Source organism: Eulemur rufifrons, chromosome 6 (assembly GCF_041146395.1).
Source record: "Eulemur rufifrons isolate Redbay chromosome 6, OSU_ERuf_1, whole genome shotgun sequence".
NCBI lineage: Eukaryota > Metazoa > Chordata > Mammalia > Primates > Lemuridae > Eulemur > Eulemur rufifrons.
In genome coordinates this window covers 17,285,260-17,306,846 of record NC_090988.1, presented here as the reverse complement: position 1 = coordinate 17,306,846, position 21,587 = coordinate 17,285,260, and the positions used below count along the sequence as shown (strand labels likewise).

General features: G+C 50.6%; 1 protein-coding gene across 1 annotated transcript; it reads left to right on the top strand.

Annotated features, from left to right (window-relative positions):
- Positions 1 to 1,476: 1,476 nt before the first annotated feature.
- TMPRSS4 (transmembrane serine protease 4) lies at positions 1,477 to 20,146 on the top strand. Its single transcript, XM_069468882.1, has 12 exons — positions 1,477 to 1,552; positions 4,566 to 4,679; positions 7,481 to 7,633; positions 8,694 to 8,823; positions 11,573 to 11,674; positions 12,630 to 12,670; positions 14,468 to 14,627; positions 15,670 to 15,836; positions 17,232 to 17,330; positions 17,557 to 17,699; positions 19,111 to 19,260; positions 19,678 to 20,146. Exons 1-12 carry the CDS (start codon positions 1,537 to 1,539, stop codon positions 19,687 to 19,689), a joined length of 1,287 nt encoding a protein of 428 aa, XP_069324983.1. The 5' UTR covers positions 1,477 to 1,536; the 3' UTR covers positions 19,690 to 20,146.
- The last annotated feature ends 1,441 nt before the right edge of the window (positions 20,147 to 21,587 follow it).

The following is a 21,587-nucleotide window of genomic DNA, read 5'->3' as shown; positions in this document are numbered from 1 at the left end:
AACATTAGTAGATTTAGCCAAACCATTTTCCAAAATATTTGTACCAATTTGCACTCCCACCAACAATGTGTGAGAGTTCTAGTTGCTCTACATCCTTATCAACACTTAGTATCGTCAGTCTTTTTAATTTTAGCCATTCTGGTGTTTATGTAGAGATATTTCACTGTGGTTTGAATTTGGATTTGCCAGGTAAGATATAATATTAGGCATCTTTTGGCACTCATTTAGCCCCTTGGGTATCCTCTTTTGTGAAGTGTCCAAATTTTTACAGAAATATAATATCTATAAGAATAGACAAATTTTTGTCAAAAACAGACAGTAAAGCAGAATCATCTTGAGGAATTCGGAGATACACACAACCACCCAGCAACCAGTTGTTTCTACAATTGCTAACTAGTTGTTATAATTAATAAACTAGTTGAACCAGGTCAAATAGGTGCCAAAACCTAAATTTTTCATTTTGAACCAATTGTGTGGATATCACAGAGCCTCCCAACTGAGATTCAGCAGGGAAAAGGGAATACAGACAAGAACCAAGAAGCTCCCCTAGGCTGCCAGCCCCAGCCCGAGAGGTCCCCTTGATCAGCTCACTGACTGTTTCTCCTTCAATTCCAGGATCCCGGCAGTGATCAACCCTTGAACGGCCGTGGTAAGCACAGGTCCTGCTTTCCTTTGTCCACCTCAGCCTCTGAGTTCCAGTTACCAAGTAGGTCCTAAGCCACTCTTGCATGGCCCTCGCCAACACCACCAAGTGCTAAGTGCTGCGGGTGACACCCACCCACACTCATCCACCCATCATTCAACAAACATATTAGGGAACTGCAAGTCCTAGGCTTCATTCTAGAAGTAGGAGGCCTGGTCTCTGGGGAAACAGAACCAACAATCCTAAAACTCCAAGAGCAATGATTCTCCAGTTCACTCATTCAGTTACTCATTCTTGTATTCATTCAATCAGACTGTAAGTGTCTGCCATGTGCCTGCCATGTGCCAGGCCCTGGGCTGGATGCTGGGCTATCACGGTAAGTAAGACACCCAAAGTCCCTGCCCTCATGAAGTTCATGGTCTGACCATGCTGCCAAGGAACAAGCCAGACAAAGGCATTTTCACTGGTAGAAAAGAAAATAGCAATGTTTGCTTAATATACAAGAGAAAAATAAGTTAATAAATAGAATGATCCCAAATTTCAGGGTTTTTTCCTTCTATTATGTTTTCTTAAACCATTGATGTCCACTCCTGATAGTCAGCTGGATCATCAAAACAAATGAGCAAGAAAAAATTAATATGAACACATCAATAAGAAAACGGCCAAACCCGCTTACTTTGACAGCTTATTTATTTCTGAGTTCAGGGTCACTAGTTAGTAATGATCACACGTGAGGTAATCTTCAACAAGTAAAATGGTGCAGACTTTGCACTTTAGAATTTAATATACCAATAGGCCATGGTGTCCCCAGAGAACACCAGGGTTCCAAGTGCTCCACCACCTGAGTAAGCCTGAGAACCACCGAACCAGAAAACAAGCTGAATTTGGCACCGATGCCTGGCGTAAAAGGTGCTCGGGAGGGAAACATCAGTGCTGCTCGTGTGGGTAGGGTTAGTGCCATGGGTCAGGCCCTGTAGGATGAGAAAGCTGTCACAAAACAGGGGCGGGGGGCAATGAAGGTGTCCGTGGTGGAGGGAAGAGCCGGAGCTCTTCAGACTCAGAGGTAAGAACTAATACGGGTTGTTGGAGGACCAGGGAGGGAACCTACTACGCAGAGCTGGGGCTTGGGGAGGACTCACGATGGAAGTCCATATGGCTAAGAGCATGGCCAGATTACACTGGCTTTGAAAGCCTAGAGGAGAGTGTAGTCCAGAGGTAGGAATCATGGGAAGCCCTTGTAGGCTCTTGAGCACGAAGCGACAGGAAGAAGGCAACTTCAGGAAGCTCTGTCTAGCAGCAGGGGGAGGACAGGCTGGAGGCAGAAACAACGCAGCCAGGGAGGCTGTGCAGAGCTCAGTGGGTTCCTTAACTTAAACTAGGTGTGAAAACCCTTCCCCTCCTGATGGGGGAAGCAGATCCTCCCTGAGAACTTCCCGGAGGCAGAGCCATGGGGCCCTGGACACAGGGACTCCGGGCTCCCAATAGGTCATTCACTCCCCAAGAAAACAAATCAATCTCATGTCCTCCGAGGTAGGTGCTCAATAAATAAATCATGCATGAATGAACAAAATGTCACCACAGCCATGGCCCCAGGGAAGAGTACAATTCTGAACACTAGCTGCTGAAACTTTAAAGGCAATAGAAGCTAACATTATTGATAAACCATTTTGTGCCAGGTCCTAATAGTTTACAGGCAATACCACTTCCAGTCCACGTTCTCAGTGCCTGGCCTCTGCGTCTGAGGTTAAAACTCTCTTTTGGGGAAATGCTAAGTCTCCTAAGCTTTCCCTTATCAACAGATTCATTAATATCAGCATTTATTGAGCACCAGTCTATGGCAGGATGCCATTCTCTGCTTTTGAAGAGCTGAGGAAAGGAATAGAGACAGACACGTGACTAGCCATCATTCGAGGTACAATAAAATGAGACCCACAAGAAAGATGGAAGGGATGTGCTTAAGAGGACAGAGGCAAGAGCAATTCATTTGTTCCGTCTGCAAATAGTGATTGGGTGCCTGCTAGGGGCCAGGCACTGTCCTAGGCACCAGGGACTCAGCTGTGAACAAAACAGACAAAAAGTCCTATCTTCTTGGAGCCTTCTTCATTCAGGGAGGGGTGGGAGAAGAAAGAAAATACACAAAATACATAAAATATAGAGGTTGTTAGAGATCATGAGCGCTTTGGAAAAAAAGAAAGCAAGGAAAGAGGATGGCAAGCGTTGGAAGATTGCATTTTAAATAGGAAGGTCAAGGAAGGGCTTGCTCAGGTGACAGTGAGGACAGACTGGGAGGAGGGGAGGGAGAAAGCCAAGTGCAGATGAGGGACAGAAGAGCCGGCCTGTTTCTCCCCAGGGTTTCCAAGTGTCACCACAATTCCTGCCCAGCTCTTCCTGCGGAGAAGTCCCCATGGCACCGCCTCAGCTTATTGCCCACATGGAGTGGGGACTGCGGAGAACCTACTTCTGATACTTACCGAGAATTTAACCTTTCAAAGCCTGTCCCATGTCCCATCCCCGGATGACCACGTGCGATGGACAGCGTGGTCATTATTACCTCTGTTTTAGGCGGCAAGAGGCTCCTCCCTGGTCTCCCTACCCCCAGACTCTTTGTTCCAATCCGTGTCCTCGCTGATGAAAGATATTACCTTTCTAAAATTAATTTAGGCCGGGCGTGGTGGCTCACGCCTGTAATCCTAGCACTCTGGGAGGCCGAGGCGGGTGGATCGCTGGAGGTCAGGAGTCCGAGACCAGCCTGAGCAACAGCGAGATCCTGCCTCTACTAAAAAAAAAAAAAAAAAATAGAAAGAAATTTGCTGGACAACTAAAATATATATAGAAAAAATGAGCCGGGCATGGTGGCACGTGCCTGTAGTCTCAGCTACTCGGGAGGCTGAGACAGGAGGATCACTTGAGCTCAGGAGTTTGAGGTTGCTGTGAGCTAGGCTGACACCACGGCACTCACTCTAGCCAGGGCAACAGAGCGAGACTTTGTCTCAGGAAAAAAAAAAAAAAAAGATAAAATTAATTTGATCCTGTCTCTCCGCTGCATGAAAACGTCCGAAGGCCCCTCACTGCCTTCAGGATAAAATCCAGGCTCCGTAGCGAGGTGTTCAGGAGTCTCCACAGACGGACTCCACCAGCCCGGCCTCCCAGCATGCTTTGCTCCCTGGCATTCCGGGCCCCTCTGCCTGCATTTAAGTGTTACATCCTTTTGTGTGTGTGTGTGCCTATCTGATCACAAGCTTCCATAGTGCTACATCCTGAGGAAGCTCTTGCCAGTTCACTTCTGACGGTGTCTCCATCATAGCTCGTATCCTCTTCCACCTGGAGGAACCGCCGTCTGTATTCCTGTTGCCTCCTCCCTCCGACTGTGATCTCCTTAAAGACAAGAACTTGGCTGGGAACTCGCTGTTCTTGGGATTGAAGTGGGGATGAGGCTGTTGGGCTGCATTCACTCCTTCACAAGTATTTAAGCTTCTACAAAGCACTGGAGGCCCCGGTCCTCCTGGAGCTTATAGTTTAATCAAAAGAGAAGTCAGGAGGTCAGGAAAAGGAGAAGTGACGAACAGTGAATGGGTGCACGCTGAAGTGTGTGCCCGAGGGGCTCAGACCTCTCCCAGGGCAGGACAGGGGGCAACACCCTAGAACAGGCTCAGGCAGGACACAGGGGAGGTGGCCTGGGCTGGCAGCTCCTTTCAAGGGTGCTTGTGAGAGACGGGTGAGCGGGGTAAGTGAGAGAAGGTGGGGAGAACATGTGCTGATGGAGCTGAGCCTCGTCTGCAGGAATAACCCCCCCCAGCATGAACTAAATCTGTCCCCAAGGCATTCCTGCCGCAGGCCAGAGGGTGGGAGGCTGTGGGCCATGGCCAGGGAGTCCCCAAGTGCTGACTGAGTGCTCTTCCCCTTGCCTCATGTCTGCTTGCAGATGCCGCCTGCCTGGGCAAACCCCGTACCCGTCTGGAGACCTTCAAGAAGGTGGGGATCCCCATCATCGCGACACTGGTGGGCCTCATGGCCATCGTCATTGTGGCTGTCCTCAGTAAGTGACAGCCCCTGTCCAACTTTCATCTCCTAAGTAAATGCAATGTCCCCCCGCCCTTGCCCCCTCAGTAAGTGGCAGCCCCCCCCCGACCTTTACCCCCTCAGCAAGTGGCAGCCCCCATCCACACCCTCCACCCTCCCACCCCACAGTCATGGGCATAAAGCTTTGCAGGAAAAAAACACACATATCCACACGGATCCACCCCCTGCTTTGAAGGGAGCTTTCTTCTAAGAGAGAAAGAGGGAGATGAACTCAGCCCCCACCTGTCCCAGATGGCTTCTAGCCCAGATGCGCACAGTGGCATATGTTACAAACCCACGCAGCAGTTTGCAGGGGCGGCCACGCCCCCTGCCTCCTTCCCGTCTTCTGCTGATTGACAGCTGAGAGGATCTGAGCGGCCCCACTGACTGGAGGAACAGGGGACGTTTCTGCTATGGGCAGGGAGGGAGGGGAGGCACCAGACCACCCAGGCAGACGCACACCTCCCCACCTTCAGCCAGTCTTCATCATGGCCAGTGCCCCAGACCCGGTGTGATTGTGAGCAGGTCACTCTGCCTCAGGCCCTCATCTGCAGTAAAGATTAAACTGAATGAGCAGTGCTGTGGGTCCCCTTGGCTCCTACGTCCTGTGGCTGAGTCATTGCCTTTATTAGCACCACAGTCACAGTGGGCTACTGACCACAGCTTTCACAGCAGGGAGTGGGGCACAGGGCGCCAGAGTAAGAATCAGGCCACCTGGGACAGATCCTGGCTCTGCTGCTTGCTGCTGGGGTGACCTTGAGTAAGTCCTTCAACCTCTCTTAACCTCAGTCTTCTCACCTGTAAAATGTCCTGCCTCCTTCAGAGCACTTTCACCAGTGAGATAGTGTACATAAAGGATCTGGACAAAAACCAGGTTTTGCAAAAGAGTGTGTCATCAGGCAGCATGCAGAGATGTGACCCAGCACACACATTTGCTAACTGGGACAGGGCTGTCAGGAGCTTGCTCTTGCAACTGTGGTGGCATTTCCACCGGCAGGAGCCATTGCCTCATTGGAGGACACTCAGAGAGCCTCTGATCCAACCCCTCACTCTATACAAGCACTGAGGCTCAGGGAGGAGGCATGGCAGTCAGGGACAGGGCTGAGACAGGACCCCTGTCCCCTGATTGAGCAAGTCCGTTTCCATCTCATGGCAGTGGAAATGCAGATCCACAACATAAACGCCACTCAAATCCCTGAGAGCCCTGGACGGTGTGAGCCGCAGGTAACCCCAAATCATTTCTTCTTGACCTTGGCTTGCCCAGCGTGCCGGTGGTTTTGCAGCAGCAGCAGACTTGCCATCCTGTGTTATTCAGACTCAGATTAAAGTGAGCTTGCTTTCTCCGAGCATATGCCCTGCCACAGTGGAGAGAGACGGGGCCAAATGCATCCAGGGTAAGCCAGGCAGGCACTAAAGCATAATTTAGAGTTGGGTGCTCCCTGTCCCAGACAGCCCTGCATGACCCCCGTGCCCTGAGGCCCCCAGATTCTGTAATCAGAGGTGGTAACCCAATCCTTCCTCCTGGGCTAGGCCCCTCAATCTTTGTCTTTGGGGTCTCAACTGGTGACACTGTCTCCCAGCTTTGTCCCAAGTGGATGGGGCGACTCTGCCTTACCCTGGCTCCTGATCGCAAACAAAACTCCAAATATCTAGGTAACATTTGACCTGCTCCTTCTTCCTTGCTTCACTCAAACCAGGAGCATGGGAGCTGGCAGATCACATCTTGAGCTCCTTTGGGGAGATAGGCAGACCCTGGCTGTACCATATAAACATCGTGTGCCCTTGAGAAATGAACCCTGACTCTAATTCTCAGTTTCCCCATTTGTGAAGTGAGTTAACAACAACATCTGTCTCCTAAGGCTGCTGTCAGGATTGCATGAGGAAATGTAGGGCAAGCTCCCAACACAGTGACAGGTGAGGACCATCATTACATTTGTGGCCACCACTCTTAGGACCAGCCAGGGGTGATATGGGATTAGAGAGGGGAACGTCAGGGCAACAGGCGTTCAATTAGGAAGGAGGAGTTCCTTCCTGCCAGGGGTGCTCAGCTGTGAGTCTTCACCAAGGAGAAGTTCCGAAGTATCTGTTCTCGGAGGGTTTAAAAACACTCACTGAGTCCCCACCAGCCCGAGATGGCAAAGCTGCAACAGAATTTGAAGGCAGCTGGCAGAATCTAAAGATAGCAGGCAGGAAAACAAAACAAAGCACCAAGTCCGAATGGGGCTTTCATCCAGATAAAAGCACCACACTCTAGAACTATGCTTGATAATTATGACTGTCACAACTATCAGCTCGCTACATGTTGTCAACAGCCCTGTGAGGTAGGTATTATCATCCCATTGTACAGATGAGCAAACTGAGGACTGGGAAGGGGAAGTGATTGCACAGTAGGTGCCAGAGCCAGGACTCAGGTTTGGGTCTTTGGACTCCAGGTCCCCTGTTCTGTCTCCGCCTCTGTTCCTAGAGGGCACTGACCACCAGTTGGGGGTAAGAGGCCGGTGGGGCCTGTTTCTAAATTTCTCCCCCACACATTATCTCTCTCGACTCCTCTGCCGTCTCGCAGGCATGGGACCGGCGTTATTACCCCCACTTTACAGAAAGGACGCGGAGGCTCAGGACTGAGTCTAGCTACTGCCAAGTGGCAGAACAGAGCCTGGATCCCACACCTGCCCGTCTCCAAGCCCAGCACTATCTTCAGGAAAGCACAGCCTCTCCCTGCCCTGGGCTGCCTGCTTCACTCTCAGCCCTCTCTGCCCCCTCCCTGCACTTGCCTTCCAGTCAAGGAGATTCTGGAGAAATATTACTTCTTCTGCGGGCAGCCCCTCAGCTTCATCCCAAGGGTGCAGATGTGTAACGGGGAGCCAGACTGTGCCTCAGGGGAGGACGAGAAGCACTGTGTCGAGAACATCCCTGAAGGGCCGAAAGTGTCTGGTGAGTCCGGGGGCTGAGGGACAAGAGAAGGGGACACAGCAGGAAGCCCACGCAGGCCCCGTGGTGCGCTGTAGAGCACGTGTCAACTTGCTTGTCAGTTTCCAACCCTGTTGTACAAGGTTCTTGCTGTCAGGAAGGACCATGCCTGGTCACCTTTAGATCCCAGTCCCTAACACATAGCAAGCAGTAACTATCTGATGATCAAATGTGGCCAGAGGGGACAGGAAGGTGTAACTGAGCTGCCCCAATCCCTGCTGTGCCTGGGTGGATTTGAGGCAGAGGGCTAGATTGGATGATCTTTGGCAGTTCCTCCTTTCTATGAGATCTGCTATTTCAAGGAGCGTAGAAAAGAGACCAAACAGCCATTTAACCAGCTGTTCATTCGTGCTTATTGTAACATGCTATGTAACAGGACCGAGCCAGGTCCTGCAGAGAATACAAGGTGTTTTGAGCATAAACACCATGTTCTTTCTTGGACTGGACTAGCCCAGCCTGATCCACCTGGTACTTGGGCTCTAAAGAGAAAAAGCCCAGGAGATGGGTGACGGGGCTTTCGAGGGGCAGGGCTGAATGACTTCCTGTGTATTTTGCTCTTTCATTATCGGAAGTCAAATGCCTGTGAACACCTGCCATCTACTGACTGCGGCACTTCTCATGCCCCCTCCCCTCTGACTTTACACGGAGAAGGACCTAGGTTCCCTCTCTGAGAAGTTTCCCCAGGTGGGGCAAGTCGTGTGGACCGTGGTTAGGTGACCATGTCCTTCATCATCAAGACTGATAGCTGTAAGACAAAGGGGAGCGCTATTATTCAATGTGCCAGGGCAACAGGTCAAAATGGAGACTGACCCCAGAACATTTGGTCACCCTAGATACCGTCAAAACAAGGCTCAAAACAGACAAAGCCAAAGGAAGGAACTTCCCTTGATGTTGAAAGGGTTGGTGCTCCGTGGTGCCCCCAGTTCTGGGTTGGGGAAGCTGGGGCTGGGGTCATGATGAGTTCTGAGAGGGATGAGCCAAATGTGCCCCACCCTCCAGTTGACCCAGGTTCATGTCCTCCCAGTTCGCCTCTCCAAGGACAGATCCACCCTGCAAGTGCTGGATCGGGCCACAGGGAACTGGTCCTCTGCTTGTTTCGACAGCTTCACAGAAGCTCTGGCCAAGACAGCCTGTAGGCAGATGGGCTATAGCAGGTACCCAGCCCAAGCCTCTGGAGGCTATCACCTTACCCCTGTGACCTCTTCTGTCCTTTCTTCCTCCCTCTTTCCTCCTCTTCCTCCCTTCCTCCTTCTTTCCTAAAACTACAGTCATTGGAGCCAGACGGAACTTTTGGATCCCAGTGCTTTCATTACAAGCAACATGAAGTTAAATTTCCGAAGCCTCAGTTTTCTCAACAGTTACTTAGGGAGCCAGGCATGGTGGCGCACACCTGTAGTCCCAGCTGCTCTCGAGGCTGAGGTGGGAGGATCGCTTGAGCCCAGGAGTTCGAGGCTGCAGTGATATATGATCACGTCACTGTACTCCAGCCTGAACAATAGAGCAAGTCCCTGTCTCTAAAAAGAAAATAAGTTAATTAGGGAAAGTAATTTCATAGGATGATTATGGGGTGCCAGTGAGAGAATGTATGAGGTCCCCTCCAATACACACACGCACACATACACACATACACAGAGTTCTAGCTTCTATGCAGTCTTTTCCTTGCCTTTATCCTCAATCCTCACGCCTTCATCCTGACTCTGCAGTTGTTCCTTTCCAGTAAAACAAAGCCTAATTTTCTTATCGAAAGTCCTGTGGGTTACAGTTTAGTTTAAGGGAGGCTGATTTCGTTGGGGCCCCATCATCAGCAAGCCCAGCTCTCTCAGCAAATTTCAAACGCAGTTCCAAATCTGGAGTGGATGAAAAGGTATATAATTATAATAAGAGTAATTAGCATTATGGATATTTATATTCATTTGATCTTGGCAGACAACCAAAAAGGTAGTTATTAATATTATACCTACTTTATAAATAGACTCAGAGAAGGCAAGTAACTTGCTTGGGTAGGTGCTGGGAGGTAGAGGACTAGAATTTCTGCCTAAGATCCCTAATTCCTGGGCATCAGAAGTTCTAGTGCCTCTTTCTCCAGGTGGGGTAATGCCCTCTTCTCATGGATCTTCGTCTATAAAGGAAAGGGAGATAAGACAGTTAGGCCCTCAGAGAGCCTAACCGGAGAGGATGGAAAAGAACCCATGTATTCAGTTGCAGAGTGGGATGACCTATCCCTGGCAGGCCCCAAACTATTTCAAGATTCTAAGAAACTGGACCCAGAGACGAGGCAGAAACTATAACTACTAGGCAGGCATCACCAATCGATCAAAGACCTGTCTCCCAGTGATCCCTAATGCAGCCTCAAGGTCCTTCTTCAATAAATGCTCCAGGCAGCCATTACAAATCGATCAGACCTATTTGCCCTCTGCTCTGCTTATCAAGCTTCTGCTGCTCTCGACCCTCCATGGGATGCAACTCCTAGTACTCTCTAGGAAGGACACCCTGCCACCTTCATTTTAAAAAGAGCGGGAGAAGGCACACCCCGCACCTGCTGTTCTTCTCTCCTGCGGCCAGCCCCTCCTCCCCACAGTAGTCCAGTCAACTGCTGCGTCAGCTGTACCTAGTGCTGCAGGATGAGGCTTGATTATGAAACCTGGGTGTCTCCAGGAGTTCTTAAGGTGGTAGGCTCCTGGAATTTCTGTCCTTGCGGAGCTCACTAAGGCACCTAACCACCTGGCTCCAGTGCTCTACAAAATCAAAGTTCATCAGAATCCTTCATCAGGATGTAATTGGTAAAGAAAGGTTAACTTTCCTGGTAATGACTGTTTCCACCATATCCCTCTTCTAGGTCTCACATTTCTCTACTTTCTTTACTCCCCCTGGACTGGATGTCCTTCTTATTCTAGGACCACAAAACCAAGGTGGGTGGATCCTAGGGATCATCTGGTCCACCCATCATTTTACAGAGGAGGAAACTGAGGCTTGAAGAGACCCAGAGAAGGAATGTGACCTGCTCAGTGTCACACATCAAACTAATGTCGGAGCTAGGACAAGAATCTAGGTCTTGAGGGCTCCTAAAACAGACTCTGATCCTCCCAGGTCCAGGAGCTGGGTCCACCCCGGTAATGCCAGCATTCCTGCCTGAGAATGTGCCATTCAGCCAGTGCCATGGATTGACCCAACCCTCCATGCAGAGCTTGTACTAGCACGTACTAGCATGGTTGGGGAAGAAGAAAAAGATTTGGAAGAGGCAGATTTAGTAAAGGAATAATCAGAGAGATGGGCTTAATCAGGGAAGGCTTCATGGAAGAGGGAAGACTTAAACTCAAAGTTTGAAAGAAGGCAAGCATAGGTTAGCAGAGAAAAAGAGGGAGGGTGATCCAAGTGAGAGAAATGTTTGTCTGGATTCATATGAGGACTGATCTAGTCTTGTCCTATCTGCAAGGAGGCCATAAGTGTAACCCCACTATCAAAGTCGGACCAGATGCCTTGTTTGGAGAACTGAATATCCACATCTCCTCCAAGGTGAAAAGGGAGCTACCCTAGGTCCCTGTGCCTCTTTGTTCTCCCTGCTATGAACCAGAAGAGACTACTGGGACATTCAAAATAGGGATAGAGCTGGGAGTTTGAAAGGGGGATCCCTAACATTTCTCCAGAGCTCTGGGTTCAGGACGAGGAGTCCCTGCCCGAGAAAGCAAGGCCATGTCAGCACTGAGTCTAGGGTTGAGTCCTGGGGTGCCAAGGGAATGCTCCTTATTGTATAGCAAAGCAGGCCCCACCCTCTCTGATCAAAACCACCTCTACTGCCCTGCCGTTCTCCACCATCCTCTCTCCTGGGAGTAGGAACTACTCCTACCATCTTGTTTTAACCTCCTGCCCCAGCTCACAACTCTCTCTCCCTCCTGATACGAGCAGCAAACCTGCTTTCAATGCTGTGGAGATTGGCCCAGACCAGGAGCTGAATGTTGTTGATGTCACAGAAAACAGCCAGGAGCTTCAGGTGCAGAACTCAAGTAGGTAAGTAAGAGGACATCGTCCGGCCTGCAGAAGGCTAGCACATGGAGTCTGCTCTTAGGGCTGCAGCCAGCTCACCCTGAACAGACTAGCAGCAAGGGGAATGTAAGTCAGACAACTGGAAGAACTCCTAGCCAGGCAGATCATTAAATGCCAAGAGCTATAGAATCACGTCTCTGACAGGTTTTCTGTGTTGATTTTTTAAATACAATGGACAGCTGGACAAAGTGTGCTGTCCTACCCTAAGGCAGCGGGATGGATAAAGTGACCTTTCCATCAATCTGAATAGTAAAACCAAATGTTTTTTGCTAGTGCCTTAGGTTTCCTAATAAATTTCCCAATAAGCAAGATTACAAAGGTCACTTGTCCTTCCCTACCACTTACCCAAGCCAGCGTAAGACCTCTCTACCTGCCCAACACTCCAAGGAAGGGACTCCATGGCCCATTGATGGCCTGCTCATATGCCTCACCACCTGCTAGAGCACAGCATCTTGATGAAATCTGTCACACTGCAGTAAAATGGCTCAGAGAAGATTCTGGCTTCTTAGCATTCAGGGTTATTGCTGAGGGCTGCTGAATAAATCTAGAAAAGGACAGAGTTGGTAGCAGAATGATCGTTAGCCTAGAATCCCAGAGAAATACATTCTTCTTGCATTCGGAAAGTCAGCAGTACAGCAAATTCTATTCCAGGCTCTTCTCCCTTCCCTTTCAGGCTGCCAGAAGCCCGGGGCAGGCTTGGAGGCAGGCAAGGCCCAGCACGTAGTAGGTGCTCAACAGTGAGGATGTTGAATCAAATCTAACTGAAGTACATGTGCTGTTTCTAGACAGTCCCCATTATGCAGGCTCCAGATTTCCCAGGTATTGGGAGGGGGATTGAATTACCAGCACTAGAAGGCCTGGGTCACTCACTCAGCCAAGAGAGGAGCTGAAACCACAGGTCCCTTTGTGTCTCTTCCAGACCCTGTCTCTCAGGCTCCCTGGTTTCCCTGCACTGCCTGGGTGAGTGTGCCCCAGCTCAGAGTGTTGGGGGCCTGGGCCAGCAATGTGTGGGGAGGAAGGCCTTCATCCTTTTCCCCAAATCTCAGACTCCGAGTTTTGCTCTGTTTTGGTCCAGCCTTACTACTGCGGTCCTTGGGCTTGTGGGTCAATGCTCCTTCTCATGGTTGATGTTAAGAACTCCCTTCTCCCATCTGCACACAGCCCACGACCTAAGCGGGAACCTGAGAGAGAGGGGGAAGTCGGGAAAGGGCAGCACTGGGCCTCCAACCCTTCCCACCCCTGGTCAGGGCACATGTAACCAACCTCCTTTGTCACATCAGCTCTGGTATCCAAGATCAGATTATCCACATTCACTTGAGCAAATGTTCATCGAACAGCTAGAATGTGTCTAACTCTGTCAGATGCCGGTTAGGAGTAGAAAATACCTGACATGTAAAAGAGTTGGCCACTGTCCTCCACGGAGTAAGAGAGAGATGCAAGACAACATGTGGGAAGTGCCACACCGAGTGGCAATCACCGTTGACGTGCTGCAGAGAGAGCTGGACAGGGGTCAGAAGACCTGGGCACCCGTCCCATTCACTTCTAGTGTGACCTTGAGTAATTCACATGACCTCTCTGAGGTCCATTTTCCTAAGAAGCCCTTTAGTCCATCTGCCCAGTGAGGATCTCAGGGGACCCTTCTAACTCTAGTAGAGCAGGTAAGAAGGGAAAACTAGCACTGTGGCCGGGCTCATCCTCCCAGCTGCATGGAGAAGCACTAAGCCGGGCCTGGAAGGGTGGCCAGAAATTGCAAAGCCCAGAAGAGGAAGAAGGTCGCATCACTGCCCGCGCAGTGTGGCAGGGTATGTGCTTCCCTGTTGGATGTTCAGACTTTTAGTCATTATCATGTGACCCCCTCCCCACAACACCTAGTGTGTGGGATCTGACACGTCAACGGATGAATAAATGACGAACGAACAGCCACATCATCTGAGGTGCTGCACGGAGTAGCCCTGAAGGCACAAAGCAGCTCGAGTGACAGGTCCTCCCTTGAGGAGCCTCTGTCTCACCGAGAAGACAAGGCCTGAGCGTAAGCTTATCGGAAAGCTGGCCAACACCCTGGCGGGCTATGAAAATTCCAGAGAGGAAAACCCCCAGGGATTTGGTGGCCTGGAGGCGGTGCCCAGACTAAACACTGAAAACTGAGTCTGTAGGCGCCAGCGGGGAGGGACCACGTCTGTCTTTCTGTCTTGCCCACCACTCTCTCCCTGCACCCAGTGCTGCCCTGAGGCACGGTAGGCACTCGGCACAAATTTGTTGAATTAATTAATGATTTAGATAAACAGGAAAAGAGACAGCATTTCAGAAAGGGGCAGCTTCCTTGATCAAAAACAGAATGACTTTTAGGGAGCTGCAAGGAGCTTGTGGGTGTCTCTTTACTGTTACTCAGCGGGAGTGGCTGGGGACACTCCACCTGGGCAGGGCTTTTGTAATTTTGCGTCACTGTTTGGTTAGAAGGTCATGAATTCCCAGCACAATAGACATGCCCATGTTCACAGTCTAAACTCCTAAACATATCCAAAGCCAAAAAAAAAAAAAGAAGAAGAAAGGAGTAAGGAGAGGGAAATTTGGGAAAAGCCAGTGGTCTAGGACACTCAATATCTCCCCATGAATAATTCAAAAATGGCCTGGTCCTCCTCCACCCTCCCGCCCCAGTCATAGGGGCTGTGCTCAGGGTGGATGTTGGACCCCAAGGAGAAGCAGCTCCATCCCGCAGAGCCTGACTTGCTGCTTTCTCCCTCCTTCCACTGAGTCCAGCCTGTGGGAAGAACCTGAAGACTCCCCGGGTGGTAGGCGGGGTGGAGGCCTCTGTGGATTCTTGGCCCTGGCAGGTCAGCATCCAATACAACAAACAGCACACCTGCGGGGGGAGCATCCTGGACGCCCACTGGATCCTCACGGCAGCCCACTGCTTCAGGTAAGGCCCATGGGGGCGGGAGGGGGGCCGGGAAGGGGCAGAGTGGGGCCCTGTCTCCTGACGCCTACCCCCTCCTCACTCTCCCCTAGAGACCACTGCCAGAGTGTGGCCACCCCAGTGAGACACTGGCCGTGATGCCCTTGGTTAGGCACTGGGGGTCTGAGCAGAGGGTGCTGGACATCAAGCCAAGCATGACCTCTTCCCAGTGGGAGCCCGTCACCTATCAGGTGTCCTCACCCCACTCCCACGCTGTGCACTCCACAAAAGCTCTTCCACTCTGTCTGGAGTCCTGAGAACTCACTCTCTTTTAGCCAGTCTTCCAGGAAGTGGTTCCAGGATCTAGAGTCATGGCCACTTGTACATTATGTCCAGAAACTTAAAAAAATTGAAAAGTATAGATTCCCTATCAGTCCAGCAGAGAAAGGCCTGGCCAAACCCCTAGGAAGGGCCACTCCCAGGCGCTCTTCATTTTATTCATTCATTCATTCATTTACCATCTAATGAGCATCTACCCAGGTACCAAGCACCAGATACGTGCCCAAGTGCATTAGACCCCATCACTGCCTTCAGAGAGATCACGGTCTAGGCCAGTGGTTCTTAACCTTGTTTTAAGCGTCTGGCAAGAGCTGTAAATCCCTTGCCAGAAAAACACCCCTGCACACTGAGCTGTGTCTGGCATTGGGAGAAAGAAAGACAAGCCCAAAATGTAACTGACCACAACATAAGTACCAAGTGAGTAATACAGACAACGCAAAGGGTTGGAGGAGAGAGTGCTGGGACCCCAGAGCCCAGGCGTTGGAAAGAGCCCCTTCCCCAGCCCTCCTGGAAGTTTCCTTGGGCAGGTTTCACTGAGGAGAGAGAATCAGATCTCCCTGGAGAATTTGGCTTCTGGTAGGTGAGTCCTCAGACTGCTCCTTTTCCACCATATACCTCCTAGGGCAGCGACATCCAGCACCCCAATCCCAGGGCCCTGGGGAGCCTGCCTTTGGCAAAGCCTCCTCATGCTTGGCTCAGGACTGAACCCAGCTGTCTCTGCCCGCAGGAAGTATCTCGATGTGCCCAACTGGAAGGTGAGGGCTGGCTCAGACAGACTGAGCAACTCCCGCTCCCTGTCTGTGGCCAAGATCGTCGTCATTGAGTCCAACCCCATGTACCCCAAAGAGAAGGACATCGCCCTTGTAAAGCTGCAGTCCCCGCTCACGTTCTCAGGTGAGAGGTGGTACCTGGGAGGACAGCCTGAGGGTCACCTGAGCCCCTTACGTCAGGTTTCACTCCCACTCCAGCACTAGCTCACTGAGTGGCCTTGGCACATCATTTCTCCCCTTAAGACCTCAGCCCGCCCATTTGTTTCCAACTATTATGTCAGCCTAACGTCACCGATGCCACGAGGCCCCGTCGAGCTGTCAGCTGACACCCCACACCATCCCCTGTTGGAGATCCTTCCAAGGTCTGTTTTCTCTATTTGGAGCCCCCCAAGTGAGAATCGTAGATTCATCCAAACTTGGAGTTGTAGGAGACCTTTTTAAAAGATCCTCACCCCTGACCCATGCCCAAGAGCCCGCGCGATATCCCTGCCAAGGGGTCATTGTGCGCCTGGCTGCTCTCCTCCGGCGGCAGAGAACTCCTTACTCCTAAGGCAGCCCATGGAATCTTTGAACAGCTCTGTTAGATGCCCAGTGCGTGCATAGATTGAATACTATTTCAATCAGCATTTCCCACTGTGGTTTCCACAGGACACTGGTCCCTTAGGGAAGAGAACGTTCCTTTGTCAAATAAATCTGGGAAACATTTTCATATGAGAGCTCCCTTCTTGGAGCACATTTGTTTATTAAAGGTATAAGACGTTTTTAAAAAGAATCTGTTTTATGGTGTTTAACCCACATTTTCTAAATTATTTAGCCACAGAATCCTTTTTTTATGCCACTTCTCCCAGCATCCTACAAAACAAGTGTTCTTAGATACTCTGGTGTGAACCCTTTCAGGGGCCTTAGCTGCCGGGTTCTTCTGAACCCCAGGTCTGTTTCGAGATTTGTGCCTGGGATTTGTTTTAATCGGGTATGGTAAGGCGACAGAACTATCTTTGAGAGAAGAGTTTATTATTTACAGTTCCTGAGGGAAAGGGACATACCTCTCCAGGCCACGCAGTGCCACATGGGGAGTCACCCGGGGCAGGTGGGAGCCAGAACACATGAGGGGAAAGTGTGGCTCAGAGTCACCGCTGTGGTTTCCATGGGAAGGTCTGGACAAGGTAAGGCAGGCAAGTTTGAGCAAGTGTGGGATTGGATAGCGTGAGCAATTCTCTAAGCTATGGAGGTTGGTCTCTAGTGGTCTGGTACCTGGTCCTGGAGTGATTTAGAGCAGGGAAAATATTGACATGGTGTGTGAGAGTTAGGTAAAGGAGGTGGTTGGGGGTGTGAGCTTTGGATTGGTTGGTTTGCATATTAAAGGCATGCTCACAGGCAAGTTGTTTACACCCTGCAGGAATTAGCTAATCCAGTCTCTCCCAGACCAGCAAGATCCCTACGATCACAAAGCATCATAAAATACAGAAAATAAAAAGCATGATTAATACAGGGTCTCCCTCTTCCTCTCTGCTCCCAGCAGGCACAGTCAGGCCCATCTGCCTGCCCTTCTTTGATGAGGAGCTCGCTCCAGCCACCCCACTCTGGATCATCGGATGGGGCAATACGGAAGAGTATGGAGGTAAGTTCTGGGCTCAGGACCACAGGGCAGGAGATGTCCTTATTTGAGGGAGCAGCTCTCCCAGAGGTGATGGGAAGGAGGACCATCCTTCAGAAAAACCCATCCTGGAGGACCAAGCACCAAGGTGCCAGGCAAAAAGCGAAGTGGTTTGGTGATGCAGAGAAGTAACCTAAACTGGGGAGTTCAAGGCAAGAATGGGAATGTAAGTATGTTTTCAACCTCCCAGGGAAGATGTCTGACGTACTGATGCAGGCATCAGTCCAGGTCATTGACAACACAACGTGCAATGCAGAGGATGCGTACCAGGGGGAAGTCACTGAGAAGATGCTGTGTGCGGGCACCCCGGAAGGGGGCGTGGACACCTGCCAGGTGGGACCTCCAAGGATCATGAAGAATTCTGTGAATAAGGATGTAGGTCCTAGAGAGACGAGAAGACCCAGAGGCTGAATGCCCCATGTGAAGTCTTGCATATGGCGGGCACTCAATGTGTGATGACTGGAGGAAGAAAGAGAGGGAGGGAAGGAAAGAATACAGTCACATAAAGATATAAGAATGGATTGGGGCTGGGTGTGGTGGCACACACCTGCAGTCCCAGCTATTCAGGAGTCTGAGGCAGGAGGATTGCTTGAGGCCAGGAGTTCGAGGTTACAGTGAGCTATGATCGCACCACTGCATTCCAGCTTGGGTGATAGCCCCATCTCTTTAAAAAAAAAAAAAAAAAATGGATGGATGGATGGATGTAAGCAAGCAGAAAGATTTCAAATGTCTACTGCACACACAAAGATGACATCACTTACCCTCCTCACCCACCTTTACTTCTCATGATCTGCAGGATTATAAGCCCTTTGAGGGCTGGACCCCCAGGTCTGTTTTCTCTGTGACTGTCCCCAAACTGCTGCACTGCACTAGGAAAAAGCTCCCTCATGCTGGATGGATCATGGTTTATGTCCCCCCACCCCACCCTCACTGGCCTTCAGGACAGCTTAGCAATCCCTGTACCTGCTCACTCCCCCGACAGTCAGAGGATCTGCTCAGCCATTTTCATTAGAAGCCCCAACCCTGCTCTCACCCCCATTTTCAGTCACTAAGTTAGTCCGTGCAAGGGGTATGTCTGAGTCATCTCTGTGTGCCCCTCCCAAACATGGCGGGCTTTGGGGACAGTGTCAGCCCTCAGAGAGCTCACGGTGGAGGTGGTGGGATGCATAAACAGGCAGGTAGGCTATCATGTTATTGGGTTTAGAGGGAGGAAGCCCCAGGACCTATAAGAGCCAATAAGGACCCCAAATAAGTGTACTTTTCACTATCTTTTTCTTGTTTTGTTACTTGCTTGTTTACTGTCTCTCTCTCACCCCATTTGATTCTAAGCTTCCTGACGGTAGGGATCTTTGGGGTTTTTTTGTTTTTGTTTTTGTTTCCATTAATTGAATCCCAATTGCTTAGGACAGCACCTCGCAAAAAACAGGTATTCCACATGTGGTTAAATAAATTTGGGAACTACTAGGTTAAACAAGGACAACCAGGCTTCTTTACTGCACCCCTCAGAGCCCTCAATCTGCTAGTGTGAGTTGTGAGTCTCTGGGAGACGGCGAACAGCACACCCACAACTTCCTTCACCCCAAACAGACCATTTTCCCCAGAAGGAAGAGCATTCCGGGGTGCAGGAGCAGCAGGGAGCCCAGGGGAGCACTGGGACACGGGTGGGCCAGTTCAGGGAGGGGAGGAAGGAGAAGCCCAGCCCCTGGCCTGCCCTCCCAGCAGCCCCTATTCTGGCCTCTCACAGGGTGACAGTGGAGGGCCCCTGATGTACCAGTCTGACCAGTGGCAGGTGGTGGGCATTGTTAGCTGGGGCTACGGCTGCGGGAGCCCGAACACCCCAGGAGTGTACACCAAGGTCACAGCCTATCTCAACTGGATCTACAGTGTCCGGAAGGTAAGCACGAGTTGGCCCTCCCTCCCTGTACCCTGGGGGTACCAAATCATCCTTAGGTTTGATCTAAATGGCTCTGACAACCCTTTGCATCCCAAATAATTTTCACGCCCAGCAAGCAACAGCCTGAGATTGCACCATTACAGCTGAAATTCCTCAGGTCAGAGATTCCGGTTAAATGCAAATACCTTAGGGTATGGAACACACCAAGCTTTATTTTCTGACAGAATGAGACTGTGAGATCCCTTCCAGAGGGAAGATTCAGATAAGGAAAAGGGAGAGAGGCTTATGAGACTTCCTGGCCCCTAGAGCGTAGGAGAGAAGCAAAGAGCTTCAGGAAAGGAAGACTAATTCTGCACGTCACTACTTTGCCGGTTTCAAATCATCTGACTTTCTCTTCATGGGTCTCTTTTATTCCAGGCTGAGCTGTGATGCTGCTGCCCCTCTGCAGTGTTGGGGGCTGCGTCCCCTGTGCCCTGCCCGCCTAGGGACCCCCTGAAGTCAGACACAGAGCAACGGCCTCCTTGGGCACACGTCTCCGCCCACACCTCAACATTTCTTGGAGCAGTAAAGGGCCTCCCTTCCTGTAAGAGGTCCCCACAGCCCAGAGGCACCCAGAAGGAAGTCGGCAGCCCCAGACCAGCCACCCCCTGGTGCTCCCAGCATTCCAGGGAGAGAGGCAGCCCACTGAACCAGCCAGCCTGTGGGCTGAGACCTCGGAGGCATCACTAAGCCAAGAAGGAACTTTCCCACTCTACTGAGTGGAAGTAGTCTCTCTCGTGAGAGCTCAGATCACCAAGGACTGGAGTGGAGGAGGAAAGGGTCTGAGCCAGCCCTCTCCGTCTCCACCCATCCCCAAACCCACCGGAGCAAGAAACCAGTTGTAAGGTAAAACGCTCAATCCCACTGTAGGCCACTACTGTTACCTCCTGTTATTTTTATTACCTCTTTGGCTGCTGTCATTAAATAGGTATGTGAAATCTTTGGCATAGGCTGGCTGGGTTACTTGATGAGAACTGAGCTAGGACCATTGAACCTTCCTTTATTCTTTGGCCTGGGGAGAAAAAAGTCCAAGGGAGGCAATTGTGTCTGAAAATAGAGGCAGGAGGAAGAGGAGACATGGAAACCAGATCTACTGAGTGGGGGCCACAGTGAGCTGCAGACTGGGGGAGCCAGGGTGAGCAGGTCTCATTCCCATACAGGGCCTCTCTCTGCGCCCTCGGTCCCTCCCTGTCTGTGATATCAACTATGAGCCAGGAATAACCTGTGATTCCAGAGGGAGATCATTGAGTCAGTTGAGGGTGACATTCAATCAGGGCTCCCCAAGTGGCTGGAAGGAGGTATTATGCCTCTAAATCCTAACTTCTTGGAGAGCCCTGGGTGTGGTTTCTTTCATTCATTAAAAACAAGGCGGGGGTAGAGGGGCCAGGTGCAGTGGCTCAAGCCTGTAATCCCAGCATTTTGGGAGGTTTGCTTGAGGCCAGGAGTTCAAGACCAGCCTGGGCAGCATAGCAAGACAACTCCCCATCTCTAGGAAAAATTAAAAAATTAGCTAGGCGTGGTGGTGCGCACCTGTAGTCCCAGCTACTGGGGAAGCTAAAGTGGGAGGCTCGCTTGAGCCCAGGAGTTCGAGGCTGCAGTGAGCTGCTATCGTGCCACTGCACTCCAGCCTGGGCGACAGAGAGACTCCCACCTCTTAAAATAAAAAAAAAGTGTCACCTGCCAGGCATAAGGCAGTCCCCAAGCTGGGTTCTGAGGACATAAGCATGAATAAATCCCTGCATTCAAAATAGTTGAAGAATTAAGCCCCATGGACTTCTCTGGTAGCCACATGGAAGCTCAGGTTTTCTGAGGACCTGCGTTATAGTTGAGTCAGATCCTAGATAAAATATACTTGTTCATGCCTTACTAGGTTCTTAGGAAATAATGAAAATTCTCAAAGGCCAAAAAATAATAATGAAAAAAATAAAATAAAATAAAACAAAACCATCAGAACTGTGAGCTGAAACTAAGGTGGTGATGGGAGCAGTAACCTAAAATCTTGGGTCAAGACCCACATGAAGGCTGCGATCAGAACTAGACGTGGACCCACTGCAGGTAGGGAGGGGAGCTGAACCTGGGACTCCCACACGAGGCAGAGACAACTGAAGGGGCCAAATGCGGTCTTGGGAGGCAGGTCCTCTGGAGGAAAATATCCCAAATTTAGAGCCTCTAGATTCCCATCCAAAGATCCTCCAAAAATAAGTTCGCAATCAAAGATCAGAGAATGTTTAAAAAACAAAAACACCGTAAGTGGAATCATCAAAAACAGCTAATTTAGAACCCCAATG